Source organism: Salvelinus alpinus, chromosome 27, assembly GCF_045679555.1.
Source record: "Salvelinus alpinus chromosome 27, SLU_Salpinus.1, whole genome shotgun sequence".
NCBI classification, from domain to species: Eukaryota; Metazoa; Chordata; class Actinopteri; order Salmoniformes; family Salmonidae; genus Salvelinus; species Salvelinus alpinus.
In genome coordinates, this window is record NC_092112.1 from 13,244,240 (window position 1) to 13,261,839 (window position 17,600).

Genomic DNA, 17,600 nt, shown 5'->3' on the forward strand with positions numbered 1-17,600 from the left:
GAGTGAAGGAGGCTTTGTTGCGGAATAGAAAGCCGATTCTTGATTTGATTTTGGATTGGAGATGTTTGATATGAGTCTGGAAGGAGAGTTTGCAGTCTAGCCAGACACCTAGGTACTTATAGATGTCCACATATTCTAGGTCGGAACCGTCCAGGGTGGTGATGCTAGTCGGGCGTGCGGGTGCAGGCAGCGACCGGTTGAAAAGCATGCATTTGGTTTTACTAGCGTTTAAGAGCAGTTGGAGGCCACGGAAGGAGTGTTATATGGCATTGAAGCTCGTTTGGAGGTTAGATAGCACAGTGTCCAAGGAAGGGCCGGAAGTATATAGAATGGTGTCGTCTGCGTAGAGGTGGATCAGGGAATCGCCCGCAGCAAGAGCAACATCATTGATGTATACAGAGAAAAGAGTCGGCCCGAGAATTGAACCCTGTGGTACACCCATAGAGACTGCCAGAGGACCGGACAACATGCCCTCCGATTTGACACACTGAACTCTGTCTGCAAAGTAGTTGGTGAACCAGGCAAGGCAGTCATTAGAAAAACCGAGGCTACTGAGTCTGCCGATAAGAATATGGTGATTGACAGAGTCGAAAGCCTTGGCCAGGTCGATGAAGACGGCTGCACAGTAATGTCTTTTATCGATGGCGGTTATGATATCGTTTAGTACCTTGAGCGTGGCTGAGGTGCACCCGTGACCGGCTCGGAAACCGGATTGCACAGCGGAGAAGGTACGGTGGGATTCGAGATGGTCAGTGATCTGTTTGTTGACTTGGCTTTCGAAGACCTTAGATAGGCAGGGCAGGATGGATATAGGTCTGTAACAGTTTGGGTCCAGGGTGTCTCCCCCTTTGAAGAGGGGGATGACCGCGGCAGCTTTCCAATCCTTGGGGATCTCAGATGATACGAAGGAGAGGTTGAACAGGCTGGTAATAGGGGGTGCGACAATGGCGGCGGACAGTTTCAGAAATAGGGGGTCCAGATTTTCAAGCCCAGCTGATTTGTATGGATCCAGGTTTTCCAGCTCTTTCAGAACATCTGCTATCTGGATATGGGTAAAGGAGAAGCTGGGGAGGCTTGGGCGAGTAGCAGCGGGGGGGGGCGGGGCTGTTGGCCAAGGTTGGAGTCGCCAGGAGGAAGGCATGGCCAGCCATTGAGAAATGTTTGTTGAAGTTTTCGATTATCACGGACTTATCAGTGGTGACCGTGTTACCTAGCCTCAGTGCAGTGGGCAGCTGGGAGGAGGTGCTCTTGTTTTCCATGGACTTTACAGTATCCCAGAACTTTTTGGAGTTAGAGCTACAGGATGCAAATTTCTGCTTGAAAAAGCTGGCCTTTGCTTTCCTGACTGACTGCGTGTATTGGTTCCTGACTTCCCTGAACAGTTGCATATCGCGGGGGCTCTTCGATGCTATTGCAGTTCGCCACAGGATGTTTTTGTGCTGGTCGAGGGCAGTCAGGTCTGGAGTGAACCAAGGGCTATATCTGTTCTTGGTTCTGCATTTTTTGAACGGAGCATGCTTGTCTAATATGGTGAGGAAGTAACTTTTAAAGAATGACCAGGCATCCTCAACTGACGGGATGAGGTCAATATCCTTCCAGGGTACCCGGGCCAGGTCGATTAGAAAGGCCTGCTCGCAGAAGTGTTTTAGGGAGCGTTTGACAATGATGAGGGGTGGTCGTTTGACCGCGGACCCGTGGCGGATACAGGCAATGAGGCAGTGATCGCTGAGATCTTGATTGAAGACAGCAGAGGTGTATTTGGAGGGCAGGTTGGTCAGGATAATGTCTATTAGGGTGCCCATGTTTACGGATTTAGGGTTGTACCTGGTGGGTTCCTTGATGATTTGTGTGAGATTGAGGGCATCAAGCTTGGATTGTAGGACTGCCGGGGTGTTAAGCATATCCCAGTTTAGGTCACCTAACAGAACAAACTCTGAAGCTAGATGGGGAGCGATCAATTCACAGATGGTGTCCAGGGCACAGCTGGGAGCTGAGGGGGGTCGGTAGCAGGCGGCAACAGTGAGAGACTTATTTCTGGAGAGTTTAATTTTTAAAATTAGAAGTTCGAACTGTTTGGGCATAGACCTGGAAAGTATGACAGAACTTTGCAGGCTATCTCTGCAGTAGATTGCAACTCCTCCCCCTTTGGCAGTTCTATCTTGACGGAAAGTGTTATAGTTGGGTATGGAAATCCCAGAATTTTTGGTGGCCTTCCTAAGCCAGGATTCGGACACGGCAAGGACATCAGGGTTGGCAGAGTGTGCTAAAGCGGTGAGTAAGGCAAACTTAGGGAGGAGGCTTCTGATGTTGACATGCATGAGGCCAAGGCTTTTTCGATCACAGAAGTCAACAAATGAGGGTGACTGGGGACATGCAGGGCCTGGGTTTACCTCCACATCACCCGAGGAACAGAGGAGTAGTAGGATGATGGTGCGGCTAAAGGCTATCAAAACTGGTCGCCTAGAGCGTTGGGGACAAAGAATAAAAGGAGCAGATTTATGGGCGTGGTAGAATAGATTCTGGGCATAATGTGCAGACAGGGGTATGGTGGGGCACGGGTACAGCGGAGGCAAGCCCAGGCACTGGGTGATGATAAGAGTGGTTGTATCTCTGGACATGCTGGTCTCAATGGGTGAGGTCACCGCATGTGTGGGGGGTGGGACAAAGGAGGTATCAGAGGTACGGAGAGTGGAACTACGGGGTCCATTGCAAACCAAAACAATGATAATGATAACTAGCCTGAACAACAGTATGCAAGGCATATTGATATTTGAGAGAGACATACAATAAGGCATAAAGTGATTGCAGGTCTTGATTGGGAGAGCTAGCTAAAACAACAGGTAAGATAACAGCAGCAATAACAGGGTGCTAGTCTAACACAGCAACAACAGGTAAAAATGGCGACGACTAGGCAGAGAGGGTCGGATTAACTACACACAGATCCTGAGTTAAAGCACAGAGCCGACAGATAAAACACAAATAAACAGAATGGAGTACCGTGAATTAATGGACAGTCAAGCAGGCATCAGCTATGTAGCCAAGTGATCATAGTGTCCAGGGGGCAGCCGTAGATGGAGCAGGGAGGCCTCCACTAAGCTAGCACGCGGCGTTTAAAGTTAGTAGCCCGGGGGGTGGTCTGCTCAGACGGAGGGGGTCTGCTCAGACGTGGTCGTGTCGACAGAGAATCCAAGCCGGATGGCGATGGCGAAAGAGAGGTTGTGAATTGTAGAATTGTGTTTGCTAACTGGTGCTAGCTTCGTGGCAGTGGCGCTAGCTGCGCTAGCTGCAAGCTAGCTGTGAGGATCAGAAGTAGTGGCTCAGGGATTACGGCAGGAATCCGGCGTTGTTGTCGAGAGACAGTCCGATGCTGGTAAATTGGTGAGTAATATCCAGGCTAATAACAGGGCTGGTGTCTGTGCAGAAGGTAAAAGCTGCTAGCAGCGGCAAAAAATGGCTAAATTAGCTTGTAGCTGATTTAGACCAGTTGTGATGGATTGGCAGGGCTCTGTGTCGGCAAAAAAAGGTCCAGTCCAATTGGCAAAAGAGGTATTGTAGCCCAAGAATTCGCTGGTAGACCTCTTCGGCTAGCCGGCAGATGGGCCTAGCTCGAGGCTAGCTCAAGGCTAACTGGTGCTTGCTTCGGGACAGAGGTGTTAGCCAGTAGTAGCCACTCGGTTGCAGCTAGCTAGCTGTGATGATACGGTGTAATTGTCCAGAGCTTGCGTCAGGAATCCGGTGATGTGGTAGAGAAAAAGCAGTCCTATATGCACTGGGTTGATATCGCGCTTGCAGACTGGCAGGTATTGGCCCGAGCTGAAGCTGGCTGTGTCCGAGTTAAGGGTGAAGACCGCAGCAGTGGCTAACTGACTACTAGCTAGTAGCTAGTTATCTGGCTAGCTTCTGATTGGGGTTACGGTTCTAAAGTATAAAAAATAGCAGGTCCGTACCACATTGGGTGAGGCGGAATGTAGGAATGTATATTCAGTTCCTAGATGGAAAGTGAAATTAAAATATATACGAAATGTATACGAAAAATACGAGGACTATTTACACGGGACAAGACAAGACAAACACACGTCCGACTGCTACGCCATCTTGGATTTAAGTCACACCGTATTGACGGTGTGACTTGAGTTCTGTTGTATTGACGGTGTGACTTGAGTTCTGTTGTATTGACGGTGTGACTTGAGTTCTGTTGTATTGACGGTGTGACTTGAGTTCTGTTGTATTGACGGTGTGACTTGAGTTCTGTTGTATTGACGGTGTGACTTGGTTCTGTTGTATTGACGGTGTGACTTGAGTTCTGTTGTATTGACGGTGTGACTTGAGTTCTGTTGTATTGACGGTGTGACTTGAGTTCTGTTGTATTGACAGTGTGACTTGAGTTCTGTTGTATTGACAGTGTGACTTGAGTTCTGTTGTATTGACGGTGTGACTTGAGTTCTGTTGTATTGACAGTGTGACTTGAGTTCTGGACTAGAATGTAACTGCTGGTAGTTGTGTAGGGCTACAAGAATGACCTTTAACAAGTCAAATTGTACAGTACGTACTCTTTAAAATATAGCTGGGTCTAGTGTGCTTTGACCTTTCACAGACATTTCTATAAAAATCAATACTCCAATACACCTTCATCTGAGGAAATATAAAGAAATGTACATGGCAAGATAATGCATGAATAGTATACTGAATATATAGTATGAATATAATATACTAGTATATTATATACATACTATATACAATATACTAGTATATTATATTCATACTATATATATACAGTATACTAGTATATGATATATGATATACATACTATATATACAGTATACTAGTATATTATATTCATACTATATATACACAGTATACTGGTATATGATATACATACTACATATACAGTAAACTAGTATATTATATACATACTATGTATACAATATACTAGTATATTATATTCATATTATATATTCAGTATACTAGTATAGTATATACATACTATATATATACAGTATACTAGTATATTATAGATATACTATATATTCAGTATACTAGTATATTATATACATACTATATATACAGTATAGTAGTATAGTATATACATAGTACATATACAGTATACTAGTATATGACATACTGTAATGGTATATATACAGTATACTAGTATTATATACATACTATATATGCAGTATACTAGTATATTATATACCTACTATATACAGTATACTAGTATAGTATATACATACTATATATACAGTATACTAGTATAGTATATGCACACTATATATATAGTATACTAGTATATTATATAACTACTATATACAGTATACTAATATAGTATATACATACTATATATACAGTATATACATGTATATAGTATCTATAGCATCTATATATTCAGACAAACCTTGGTAGCCCTGAAGCAGAAAGCGGTGGACTTGGTATCGGACTTTTCTCTCTCCTGTAGGACCAGACCCTGCTCTTCGGTCAGCGCCAGGTAGTGACCGGTGGACAGGTGTCGCAGACGGAACGCCTGCCCATAGCGAATGTGGCTACCGCTCCAGCTGACCAATCACATAGAGGGGAGGAACCCAGAGAGATGTCAATCTAAATGCTACAGTAATCCCTATAACCCATTCCCAATGAAAAATAGGGGAACAACCATGTCAACAAAGCATGTGACAAATAACATTTGATTTGATTTTGATTTTGATTATAAGACACGCAACAAGAGTTGATGATATGCAGTTTTTTGTATTTTTTTGTTGTCTTTTGGTGAGTTTTATTGGGTATTTATTGGTGTTGTATGTATTGGCTGGTGCCATCAAATGTCCCCTTTGGGGGATTAATAAAGTGCTATCTTATCTTAACGTGTGAGTGAAAATGTGTCTGTTTGTTAGAGACATTGAGTGTGTTTCATTCAGATGTATTTTGGGGAGAGGAGACATACAGCATACAGCCTCAGGCATTTCAGCATCCTTCTACAATGAAGCACATCCACTGTTTAAAAATATCTTAGTACACTGGTTTTCAAACCTCCTCGGGGACCTCCATATCTTTAAATTGTTGTTATAGACCTGAACTAGCTTACCTGATTAACCTAGTCAAGGGTTTTATGATTAGTTGACGGTTGGAATCCATGGAACGGCTGACTCCAATCATTTATACAACGTGACAGAATAACCAACACTAAATGGTGACAGCGGGAATGGCCCGTCCGACGATGCCGCAACTTCGGCAACTGCAACTGGCCCGTCTAACGCCGCCGCAACTTTGGCAGCTGCAATGGGCCGCCCAACACCACTGCAATGGCCCGCCCAACACCACTGCAACTGGCCCGTCCGACACCGCTGATACTTCGGCCGCTGCAACTGGCCCGTCCGACACCGCTGATACTTCGGCCGCTGCAAATGGCCCGTCCGACACCGCTGCAACTGGCCCGTCCGACGACGCCACAACTTCGGCAGCAGCAACTGGCCCGTCCGACGACGCCACAACTTCGGCAGCAGCAACTGCCCCGTCCGACGACGCCACAACTTTGGCAGCTGCAACTGGCCCGTCTAACGATGCAGCAACTTCGGCAACTGCAACTGGCCCGTCTGACAACGACGAAACTTCAGCAGCTGCAACTGGCCCTGACCGACCCGCACCACGTTCCTGTGGTCGTCCTCGAGGCCAGTGTCGTCCCACTGCTTGTGCAGCGCGTCAGGGTAGGGGTACGGCCCAGAGGAGCGGTGCTGGGTTCCTGCGGTTGACATCCTAGACGCTTCGCTGACTAGGGATTTTCACCATCGGCGCCCTGAATGACCCGCCCCGCATCCCTGGGGTCGCCCTGAGACCGGTGTCTTTCCGCGTAGGGGGGGGAGGGGTACTTTCACGGATTACCCCGATACTGCTGCTCATTCGTGCACCAGCTCCGGAGGTCTACGTCACCGGCCTTCTAGGGGTGACTGAACTGGATTCATTACCACCAACCCCGGACTGTCTTGTCTCATTACGCACACCTGGTTCCCATTACCCTTGATTAGTAATTGTATATATGTGCCCTCTGTTTACCATTGTCTTGTCGGTTATTGTTCCCATATTCGTTGGTCTTGTGAGTACCTGTGCTTTGTTGTTTCGGCTTTTGTGCTGCGTGTATTGTGTACTAGTTCTTACGGGTCTCGTCCCGTCTATTGTTATTACGGGTCTTGTCTCGTGTAATGTTATTACGGCTCTTGTCTCGTGTATTGTCATTACGGGTCTCGTCCCGTGTATTTATTAGAGGTTAAGCTCACTCTTTTGTTTGGGTTACATCCCTGTGTTTTTGTATAAGTGTTTGTTTTGAGCTTCGTCCCCGTGCCTTTCATGGCATGTTGTATTTTTGGGTGGAGTATTAAAATCCCCTATTACGTATTCCTGCACCTGTCTCCAATAATTTATACAATGTGACAGAGAGGACATCCATCACACTTTGGACTGTCATTTCAATATTAAAACTACATTCCAAAATTATGAAATAATTGGATCAACCAATAAGAATCAATAAGCTGTTAAAAATGCTCATAGCATGTCTTATAATCAAATCAAAATCAAATCAAATGTCCTTTGTCACATGCTTTGTAAACAACAGGTGTAGACTAACAGTGAAATGTTTACTTACAGGCCCTTCCAAACAATGTAGAGAAATAAATAATAGAAAAATAATAACACGTAATAATAATAATCATAATAACAATAATAATAATAATAATACAAGTAATAATAAATACACAACGAGTAACGATAATTTGTCTATATACACGGGGTAACACTACCGAGCTGCTACCGAGCTGCTGTGCAGGGGTACGAGGTAATTGATGTAGATATGTACATATACGTAGGGATAAAGTGACTAGGCAACAGGATAGATAATTAACAGTAGCAGCAGCTCATGTGAGGAGTCACAAGAGTCAATGCAGATAGTTAAATAATTAACCAAATAGCTACTCAGAATGAACTATTTATCAGTCGTATGGCTTGGGGGTAGGAGCTGTTCAAGATCCGGTTGGTTTCAGACATGATGCATCGGAACCGCTTGCCGTGCGGTAGCAGAGAGAACAATCTATGACTTGGGTTAGTGGAGTTTTAGAAAATGTTTAGGGCCTTCCTCTGACACCGCCTGGTATAGATTCCTGGATGGCAGGACGCTTTTGCCCCAGAGATGTACTGGGCCGTACGCACTACCATCTGTAGTGCCTTGCAGATGGACACCACGCAGTTGCCATACCAAGCAGTGATGAAGCTATTCAAGATGCTCTCAATGGTGCAGCTGTATAACCTTTTTAGGATCTGAGGTCCCATGCCTAATCTTTTCAGCCCCCTGAGAGGGAGGGAAGAGGCGTTGTCGTGCACTCTTCACGACTGTGTTGGTGTGTGTTGACCATGTTAATTCGTCAGTGATGTGGACACGAAGGAACTTAAAGCTCTCGACCCACTCCACTACAGCTCTGTCAATGTGAATGGCGGCGTGCTCGGCCCTCCGTTTCCTGTAGTCCACAGTCAGCTCCTTTGTCATGCTAACGTTGAGGGAAAGGTTGTTGTCCTGGCACCACACTGACAGGTCTCTGACCTCCTCCCTACAGGCTGTCTCATTGTCACCGGTGATCTGGCATACCACCGTCGTGTCGTCTGCAAACTTAATGACAGTGTTGGAGTCGTCTGCGGCCACGCAGATATCGGTGAACTGGGAGTAGAGGAGGGGACTAAGCACACACCCCTGAGGGGCCCCCGTGTTGAGGATCAGCGTGGCGGGGCGGCCCATCAGAAAGTCCAGGATCCAGTTGCAGAGAGAGGTGTTCAGTCCCAGGGTCCTTAGCTTAGTGATGAGCTTGGAGGGCACTATGGTGTTGAACGCTGAGCTGTAGTCAATGACTAGTATTCTCACATAGGTGTTCCTCTTGTCCAGGTGGAAGAGGGTCATGTGGAGTGCAATAGAGATTGCATTATCTGTGGATCTGTTGGGGTTGATACGCGAATTGGAGTGGGTCCAGGGTGTCTGGGATGATGGTGTTGATGTGAGTCAGCGCATGCTCTGAGTACACATCCTGTTATTCCGTCTGGCCCTGCGGCCTTGTGAATGTTAACCTGTTTAAAGGTCTTACTCACATCAGCTACGGAGAGCATGATCACACAGACGTTCGGAACATTTGCTTATGGCCCTATACAGTTTGTTGAGTGCAGTTAGTGGTGGTAAATAGACTCTCTTGGTAAATAGTATGGTCTACAGCTTATCATGAGATATTCTAATTCAGGCGAGCAGAAGCTCAAGACTTAATTAATATTAGAGATTGCGCACCAGCTGTTGTTAACAAAGCCACACACGTCCCCCTTGAGCGAGGCTGTCGTTCACAGCTGCCATTCGATCCTGTCTATGCATAGAAGAACCAGCTAGATGTATATTATCCATGTCCTTGTTTAGCCACGACTCCGAGAAACATAAGATGTTACAGTTCTTCAGGTCCCGTTGATAGGATAGTCTCCAACGGAGCTTGTACAGTTTATTCGCCAGTGATTGTACGTTCGCCAATAGAACGGAGGGTAGAGGCGGATTATTTAATTGTCGATGTAGTTTCGTCAGCATGCCAGCATGTCGGCCTCTCTTTCTTTTCCGAGTCTCAGAGATTAGTATGTCCAGAACTGCCGACTCATTGAAGTAGAAATCTTCGTCCAAATCGCTGTTCTGATATCCAGAAGCTCTTTACGGTCATAGGGAACGATGGAGGAAACATTATGAACAAAAAAGTTCAGATCAGTGAAAATAAAAATAAAAAGTTGAATAATTGTTCAGGAGCCAGTAAAACGTAAAACGGCAGCTATACCTTGCAGCGCCATTCTGATAATGCTTGAATCTCAAGAGATTCTTTTGGTGAAATAAAGGTTAATAATGCATTATACGTCATATACAACCAGGTGGTTCATGGAAAATGCCATTGACTTCAAGGTGTCTGAAAGTGTATTGGGTGTCTATATTCTCAACCAAAAGGGTTCTACCTGCAACCACAAAGGGCTCTTCAAAGGGTTATCCTATGGGGACAGCCAAAGTAACCTTTAAGGTTCTAGATAGTGGATATTTTTTCTAAGAGTGTAGGAGTCTGAAGTGTGTCTGAAAGTGAGTGAGTGCAGGGAAGGTCAGAGAGTGTCTGTGAAATGGATAAGTGAGAGAGGGTGGGAATGGGGTTAGGGTCAGAGTAAAGATGGGTTAGATGGGGGAGAGCTCACCCGATCCTGAGGGGCTCCAGCCTCCATAGGGAGCGGGACTTGGAAATTCCTTTACCCATCTCATAGTTCACTATCCTGGGGACACAGAAAGGGAGGAGAGGGATCAGGTCTGGTACAGCGTCCCGGGAAAAATAAATAGTGGGGGTACGCCGTACCAGTACAATTAATACAACATGCTCTAAGAACTATAGGCTACTACACATTTACTTAACATTAGTGCAGGTCAGCCGCATGAAACATGAGCAACTTGACTGGAAACCGGGTGGTATACACTCCATATTGCGTTGTGGTTTGAGGAGAAGACGGACAAGGTGGAGATGAGTGTCCGAGATGCTCTCGGACAAGGTGGAGATGAGTGTCCGAGATGCTCTCGGACAAGGTGGAGATGAGTGTCCGAGATGCTCTCGGACAAGGTGGAGATGAGTGTCCGAGATGCTCTCGGACAAGGTGGAGATGAGTGGCCGAGAAAGAGGCGCGCGTGGACAACAGTGGACGCCTCAATTCAGGCTACAAGTGTAAGCCTAATGACAATCGTAGAATGTCATGCCAATAGACCTAGGTGTTTTGTAACAGCTGTCTTTTTCCATTCATCACAATGCGGGTGCACAGCGCAGTGAGCCTAGAACTCAGGACCTCTGCCCCAGCACATACCGAGACTAGAACTCAGGACCTCTGCCTCAGTGCATACCGAGACTAGAACTCAGGACCTCGGCCTCAGCGCATACCGAGACTAGAACTCAGGACCTCGGCCTCAGCGCATACCGAGACTAGAACTCAGGACCTCTGCCTCAGCGAATACCCCAGACTAGAATTCAGGACCTCTGCCTCAGCGCATACGAGACTAGAACTCAGGACCTCGGCCTCAGCGAATACCGAGACAAGAACTCAGGACCTCTGCCTCAGCGCATACGAGACTAGAACTCAGGACCTCGGCCTCAGCGAATACCGAGACAAGAACTCAGGACCTCAGCCTCAGCGCATACCGAGACTAGAACTCAGGACCTCGGCCTCAGCGCATACCGAGACTAGAACTCAGGACCTCGGCCTCATCGCATACCGAGACTAGAACTCAGGACCTTTGCCTCAGCGCATACCGAGACTAGAACTCAGGACCTCTGCCTCAGCGCATACCGAGACTAGAACTCAGGACCTCTGCCTCAGCGAATACCCCAGACTAGAACTCAGGACCTCTGCCTCAGCGCATACGAGACTAGAACTCAGGACCTCTGCCTCAGCGCATACCGAGACTAGAACTCAGGACCTCTGCCGCGCAAACAGACTTGACTGCCCTCCGGAAGCATTCCAACACATCTTTAATTGCACAAGGTGTGACACTTCAGGCTAAGGAGTGAGTGTCCCAGATCCCCATCTGATACACAGGCAGATTGTCATCAAGATAGACTTAGCACTATTTTATCCCATTTCTCTCTCAACGATTCAACAGAATGGTGATGGAATGTCATAGCATTTAACTGAAATCTCTCTAAAACATGAAGAACAATCTTTAGAAGTAGCTGTAAGTGTCAGTTAAAATGGTCCTCAATAGTAGAGCTTACAGCCTGTAATGACGTTTGACTAAAATGTATCTTCAAAGTGATTAAAAGTAACCGTAAGTGATTATATGACAGTGTTAAAAGTGGGTTTACAGGAGAGATCCAAACCTACAGTTAAAATGGCAGACAAGAAGCCTACTGTACCTCTTATGCTCTGACAGTGTTACAGTCACAATTTTAAAATGGCTGACAGGAAGTCTACTATACCTCTGCTCCATCTCGCTGGCCTCTGATCCAGGTATGGTCAGACTCTCATCATGTCCGTGACACAGACGCATCACGTGACCACCACACAGGAATCCTATTGGACAAACACAAGACACTAAGATCAATAGGGAGCTTTTGAAGGTATGGTGCATTTTGTCCACCGTACGTAGCCTTAGTGACAATCTGATTGATTGAATGACTGATCTATATGGGCCTGTATTTAGTGTTTATTCTAATGTGTGTTTCTTTTATATGACTAATATAACTGCATTGTTGAGGAAGAGCTTGCAAGCAACCATTTCACTGTCCTGTTTATAGCTTCTATCTCAAGGCCATCAGACTGTTAAACAGCCATCAATAACATGGAGTGGCTGCTGTCAACATACCGACTCAAATCTCTAGCCACTTAATAATAAAACATTGGATGTAATAAATGTATCACTAGTCACTTTAAACAATGTCACTTTATATAATGTTTACCTACATTCCTACATTACTCATCTCTTATGTATATACTGTACTCTATACCATCTACTGCATCTTGCCTATGCCGTCCGGCCATCGCTCATCTATATATTTATATGTACATATTCTTATTCATTCCTTTACACTTATGTTTATAAGGTAGTTGTTGGGGAATAGTTAGGTTAGATTACTTGTTAGATATTACTGCACTGTCGGGAACTAGAAGCACAAGCATTTCGCTACACTCACATTAACATCTGCTAACCACGTGTATGTGATCAATAACATGTGATTTGATTTGACCCGCTGTATCCTGTGCACGTGACCAAATAAACTCTGATTTGATGTTTATTAAGTGTCTTACAAACACAGGTTACCCAGGGGAGCATAGCATTCCTTCAACAACTGAATACGTCCTAGTTCATAATGAAGTATTAACCTGAAAATGTAATGATATTACTGAGTTGTGGTGTACTTGCCCACAGCCACGTTGCTTCCTGACCGGGTAGGCTGGACGTTCCACAGAGTCTGCATAAAGGAGGCATCCACCTGGAAACTACCGTTAGAGATGGACAGGTGCTGGAAGAGAGGACACACAGAGTAGGGTTAGGACCAGTGGTGTGTTTGTGTGAGTGTGTGTGTGTGTGTGTGTGTGTGTCTGTGTGTATGTGTGTGTGTGTGTGTGTGTGTGTGTGTGTGTGTGTGTGTGTGTGTGTGTGTGTGTGTGTGTGTGTGTGTGTGTGTGTGTGTGTGTGTGTGTGTGTGTGTGTGTGTGTGTGTGTGTGTGTGTGTGTGTGTGTGTGTGTGTGTGTGTGTGTGTGTGTGTGTGTGTGAGACAGAGACAGGGATTTGAGGGGCTGGTAAAGGAAAGATTTAAATCTAGTTGGCATTTAACAACTTTGTCTCGACCCTGCCAGCTTTTTGGATATGCCTCTACAGCATATCGGTACTGGTCGATGTATACCTTCTGTATCCACAGTGCGTTACAGCCACTAAGACCCTAAACCCTCTTTAAGGACCTGCATCAGCTACCATTCCAGAATAAGATCTCAAGCCAGACTGGTCTTTGCTGGGGAGATTGTGCAGCTCAATGGGATCCCATGGCCCACTGATCACAATGAGACTGCCAACACCAGTTTAATCCACAACGCACAGCTCGACACAGACAGGGGCCGGGACTCTGACAACAATGTTCAAAGATGTTCAGAATTAAATGAGACAAAACAGAGTATACTGAGTTGGGTTAAATCAATGATGTATACTGAACAAAAATATAAACGCAACCTGCAACCATTTCAACGTTTTTTACTGAGTTACAGTTTATATACGGAAATCAGTCAATTGAAATAAATTAATCTATCTATTTCACATGACTGGGTAGAGTCACAGCCATGGCATAGAAGGGCATAGGCTCACCCACTTGGGAGCCAGGCCCAGCCACAGACAGAAATACTCCTCAGTTTCATCAGATGTCCGGGTGTCTGGTCTCAGACGATCCCGCAGGTGAATAAGATGGATGTGGAGGTCCTGGGCTGGCGTGGTTACATGTGGGTCTGCGGTTGTGAAGCCTGTTGGACGTACTGCTAAATTCTCTAAAATGACGTTTGGAGATGGCTTATGGTAGAGAAATTAAACTTGAGACATCTGTGGCATTGTGTTGTGCATTTTAGAGTGGCCTTTTATTATCCTTAGCACAAGGTACACCTGTGTAATGATCATGCTGTTTAATCAGCTTCTTGATATGCCACACCTGTCAGGTGGATGGATTATCTTGGCAAAGGAGAAATGTTCACTAAAAGGGATGTAAACACATTTGTGAGAGAAATAACCTTTTTTTGAACGTATGGACAAATTCTATGATCTTTTATTTCTGCTCATGAAACATGGGACCAACACTTCACATGTTTCGTGTATATTTTTTTATAGAGGATTTCAGAAAACCAATAATTCTTTGTCACTCAGGAAATTACCCCTCTGTGATAAGTCATAGTTGCGCTACAATCTAATGTTTTCAGTAGGAGGATGAATCAGGCAATGATTCCCTTTGGTGGAGTTGAAACTCAGGCTGAGTAGACCTATGTTTGCCTCCCCAAAGGCATACATGTATAGCACACCCCAATAGCTACTGCTATCTCTGTTTAGCACATCTCTCTCTCTCTCTCTCTTTCCTCTCCCTTCCTCTCGAAGTAAATGAATTAAGTTCAGAAGCATTATTCTGCACAGCATAGAGTCCATTATGTGTCAGCTCATCAGCCAGATAATGGTTTCCATAAAAATGAAACTGAAAACAAGGATGGTTCTCTAGTAATTTCATTAAAGATCTTCCTGAATAGCCACTTCAAGTACTCCCTGGGATTGCCTTGTCACTGTCGAGGGCTGAGGGGAGCCGTATCTAAAGTATCTAAAGAGCCGTATCTAAAGTATCTAAAGAGCCGTATCTAAAGACTAAAAAAGTTTCAACAGGACTATTTCAAGTGGAGGATGATGTGATGGGGATAACAGTGTTGAGTGATTCTAACCTGGTCCCGGATCTGTTTGGGTTGTCTTGTTATTCCTAACCTGGTCCCGGATCTGTTTGGGTTGTCATGTTATTCCTAACCTGGTCCCGGATCTGTTTGGGTTGTCATGTTATTCCTAACCTGGTTCCGGATCTGTTTGGGTTGTCATGTTATTCCTAACCTGGTCCCAGATCTGTTTGGGTTGTCATGTTATTCCTAACCTGGTCCCGGATCTGTTTGGGTTGTCATGTTATTCCTAACCTGGTCCCGGATCTGTTTGGGTTGTCATGTTATTCCTAACCTGGTCCCGGATCTGTTTGGGTTGTCATGTTATTCCTAACCTGGTCCCGGATCTGTTTGGGTTGTCATGTTATTCCTAACCTGGTTCCGGATCTGTTTGGGTTGTCATGTTATTCCTAACCTGGTCCCGGATCTGTTTGGGTTGTCATGTTATTCCTAACCTGGTCCCGGATCTGTTTGGGTTGTCATGTTATTCCTAACCTGGTCCCGGATCTGTTTGGGTTGTCATGTTATTCCTAACCTGGTCCCAGATCTGTTTGGGTTGTCTTGTTATTCCTAATCTGGTCCCGGATCTGTTTGGGTTGTCATGTTATTCCTAACCTGGTCCCGGATCTGTTTGGGTTGTCATGTTATTCCTAACCTGGTCCCAGATCTGTTTGGGTTGTCATGTTATTCCTAATCTGGCCCCCAGATCTGTTTGGGTTGTCATGTTATTCCTAACCTGGTCCCAGATCTGTTTGGGTTGTCATGTTATTCCTAACCTGGTCCCGGATCTGTTTGGGTTGTCATGTTATTCCTAACCTGGTCCCGGATCTGTTTGGGTTTCTTTCCCTTTCCAAGCCTCCTAGCCTGCTCTGGCAAGACAACCCAAACAGATCTGGGACCTGGCTAACAAGATTGAGATTAAGATTGATAGATTGTTTGGTTGATTGACTGACTAATTGATACTCACCAGGTACCTCTCTGTGGACACGCTGACCAGGATTAGGTCGTCTCCGATACGGACCTTCTCTCCCTCTGACCTTTGCTTGGACGCAGGGTGGATGGTCCACCAGCATGCCTCACCTGGAGAGATAGAGGACAACAGGACTTGGATGAGACTGCCATAGTCTCTTGTGACAGACTGTTACCATGGTAACTGACAAGACTTTTAACATAGTAGCTGACCAGACTGTTAACATAGTAACTGACCAGACTGTTACCATAGTAACTGGTCCAACTGTTACCATAGAAGCTGGCCAGACTGTTAACACTCCAGATTTGGTTCCTTGTTCTGAGATTACAATAAGACTATGGTAATATACTGTAAATGAATCATAACTTCCTACACTGTACATGAGCATACCAAAAACAGAAAGATACAGATCGTACATCTGAAATGGACATAAATATGCAAATGTTTGACTGGCATGACAATTTCTTGCATTTAATTTGTGGTCCATAGTCCAAGTACCAAAGCATGGATTTACACAGACAGTGCTAGTGTATCGTCATGATTGTTAATCGGTTCGTTATGTGCTGTGTGATTGTTAATCAGGGCGTTATGTGCTGTGTGATTGTTAATCAGGTCGTTATGTGCTGTGTGATTGTTAATCGGTTCGTTATGTGCTGTGTGATTGTTAATCAGTTCGTTATGTGCTGTGTGATTGTTAGTTTGTTATGTGCTGTGTGATTGTTAATCAGTTCGTTATGTGCTGTGTGATTGTTAATTAGTTCGTTATGTGTTGTGTGATTGTTAATCAGTTCGTTATGTGTTGTGTGATTGTTAATCGGTTCGTTATGTGCTGTGTGATTGTTAATCAGTTCGTTATGTGCTGTGTGATTGTTAATCGGTTCGTTATGTGCTGTGTGATTGTTAATCAGTTCGCTATGTGCTGTGTGATTGTTAATCAGTTCGTTATGTGCTGTGAGATTGTTAATTAGTTCGTTATGTGCTGTGTGATTGTTAATCGGTTCGTTATGTGCTGTGTGATTGTTAATTAGTTCATTATGTGCTGTGTGATTGTTAATTAGTTCGTTATGTGCTCTGTGATTGTTAATCAGTTCGTTATGTGCTGAGTGATTGTTAATCAGTTCGTTATGTGCTGAGTGATTGTTAATCAGTTCGTTATGTGCTGTGTGATTGTTAATTAGTTCGTTATGTGCTGTGTGATTGTTAATCAGTTCATTTTGAAGTCTTCAAATATCAAAGCAGTTTCAAAGCAGGGCAATGGACAGCCTCAAGGCAGCCATTTTGCCTGGTGGTAACGTCTTCAGGTTGATATAGTCCCTCTATTCCGGGGGCTACAACACATACACATAGCAGGGTCAGCTATTAATATGGAAGCCAGTCTGCATGTCTAGTATAGTCACAGTTAAAGTATCACATCCGGTTTGATAAATGGCTCTGCTTCATTTTGTAGTTCAAATCAATAAATCAAATCGAATGTATTTATAAAGCCCTTCTTACATCAGCCGATGTCACAAAGTGCTGTACAGAAACCCAGCCTAAAACCCCCAAACAGTAAGCAATGCAGGTGTAGAAGCACGGTGGCTAGGGAAAACTCCCTAGATGTCGCCTAGTTACCAATACAAGGCTGGCTCCATAGCAGACATAACCTGCGCCTCGAATGGCAACCTCCTCCTTTTTACA

At 45.0% G+C, this 17,600-nt stretch overlaps 1 protein-coding gene across 7 annotated transcripts in view; it reads right to left on the reverse strand.

Moving 5' to 3' along the window:
* LOC139555982 (ryanodine receptor 3-like) overlaps positions 1 to 17,600 on the reverse strand; it is a 218,236-nt gene that overhangs the window by 148,293 nt on the left and 52,343 nt on the right. For all 7 annotated transcript variants that reach the window (XR_011671046.1, XM_071369419.1, XM_071369416.1 and 4 more), the window contains 5 exons: positions 15,921 to 16,033; positions 12,929 to 13,028; positions 11,985 to 12,078; positions 10,225 to 10,299; positions 5,393 to 5,549 (listed from right to left, as the gene is read on the reverse strand). Coding sequence is in view for 6 of the 7 variants with exons in the window: in XM_071369419.1 (XP_071225520.1) it covers positions 5,393 to 5,549; positions 10,225 to 10,299; positions 11,985 to 12,078; positions 12,929 to 13,028; positions 15,921 to 16,033 (539 nt within the window). In the remaining variant the exon portion in view is untranslated. The remainder of the gene's footprint in view (positions 1 to 5,392; positions 5,550 to 10,224; positions 10,300 to 11,984; positions 12,079 to 12,928; positions 13,029 to 15,920; positions 16,034 to 17,600) is intronic.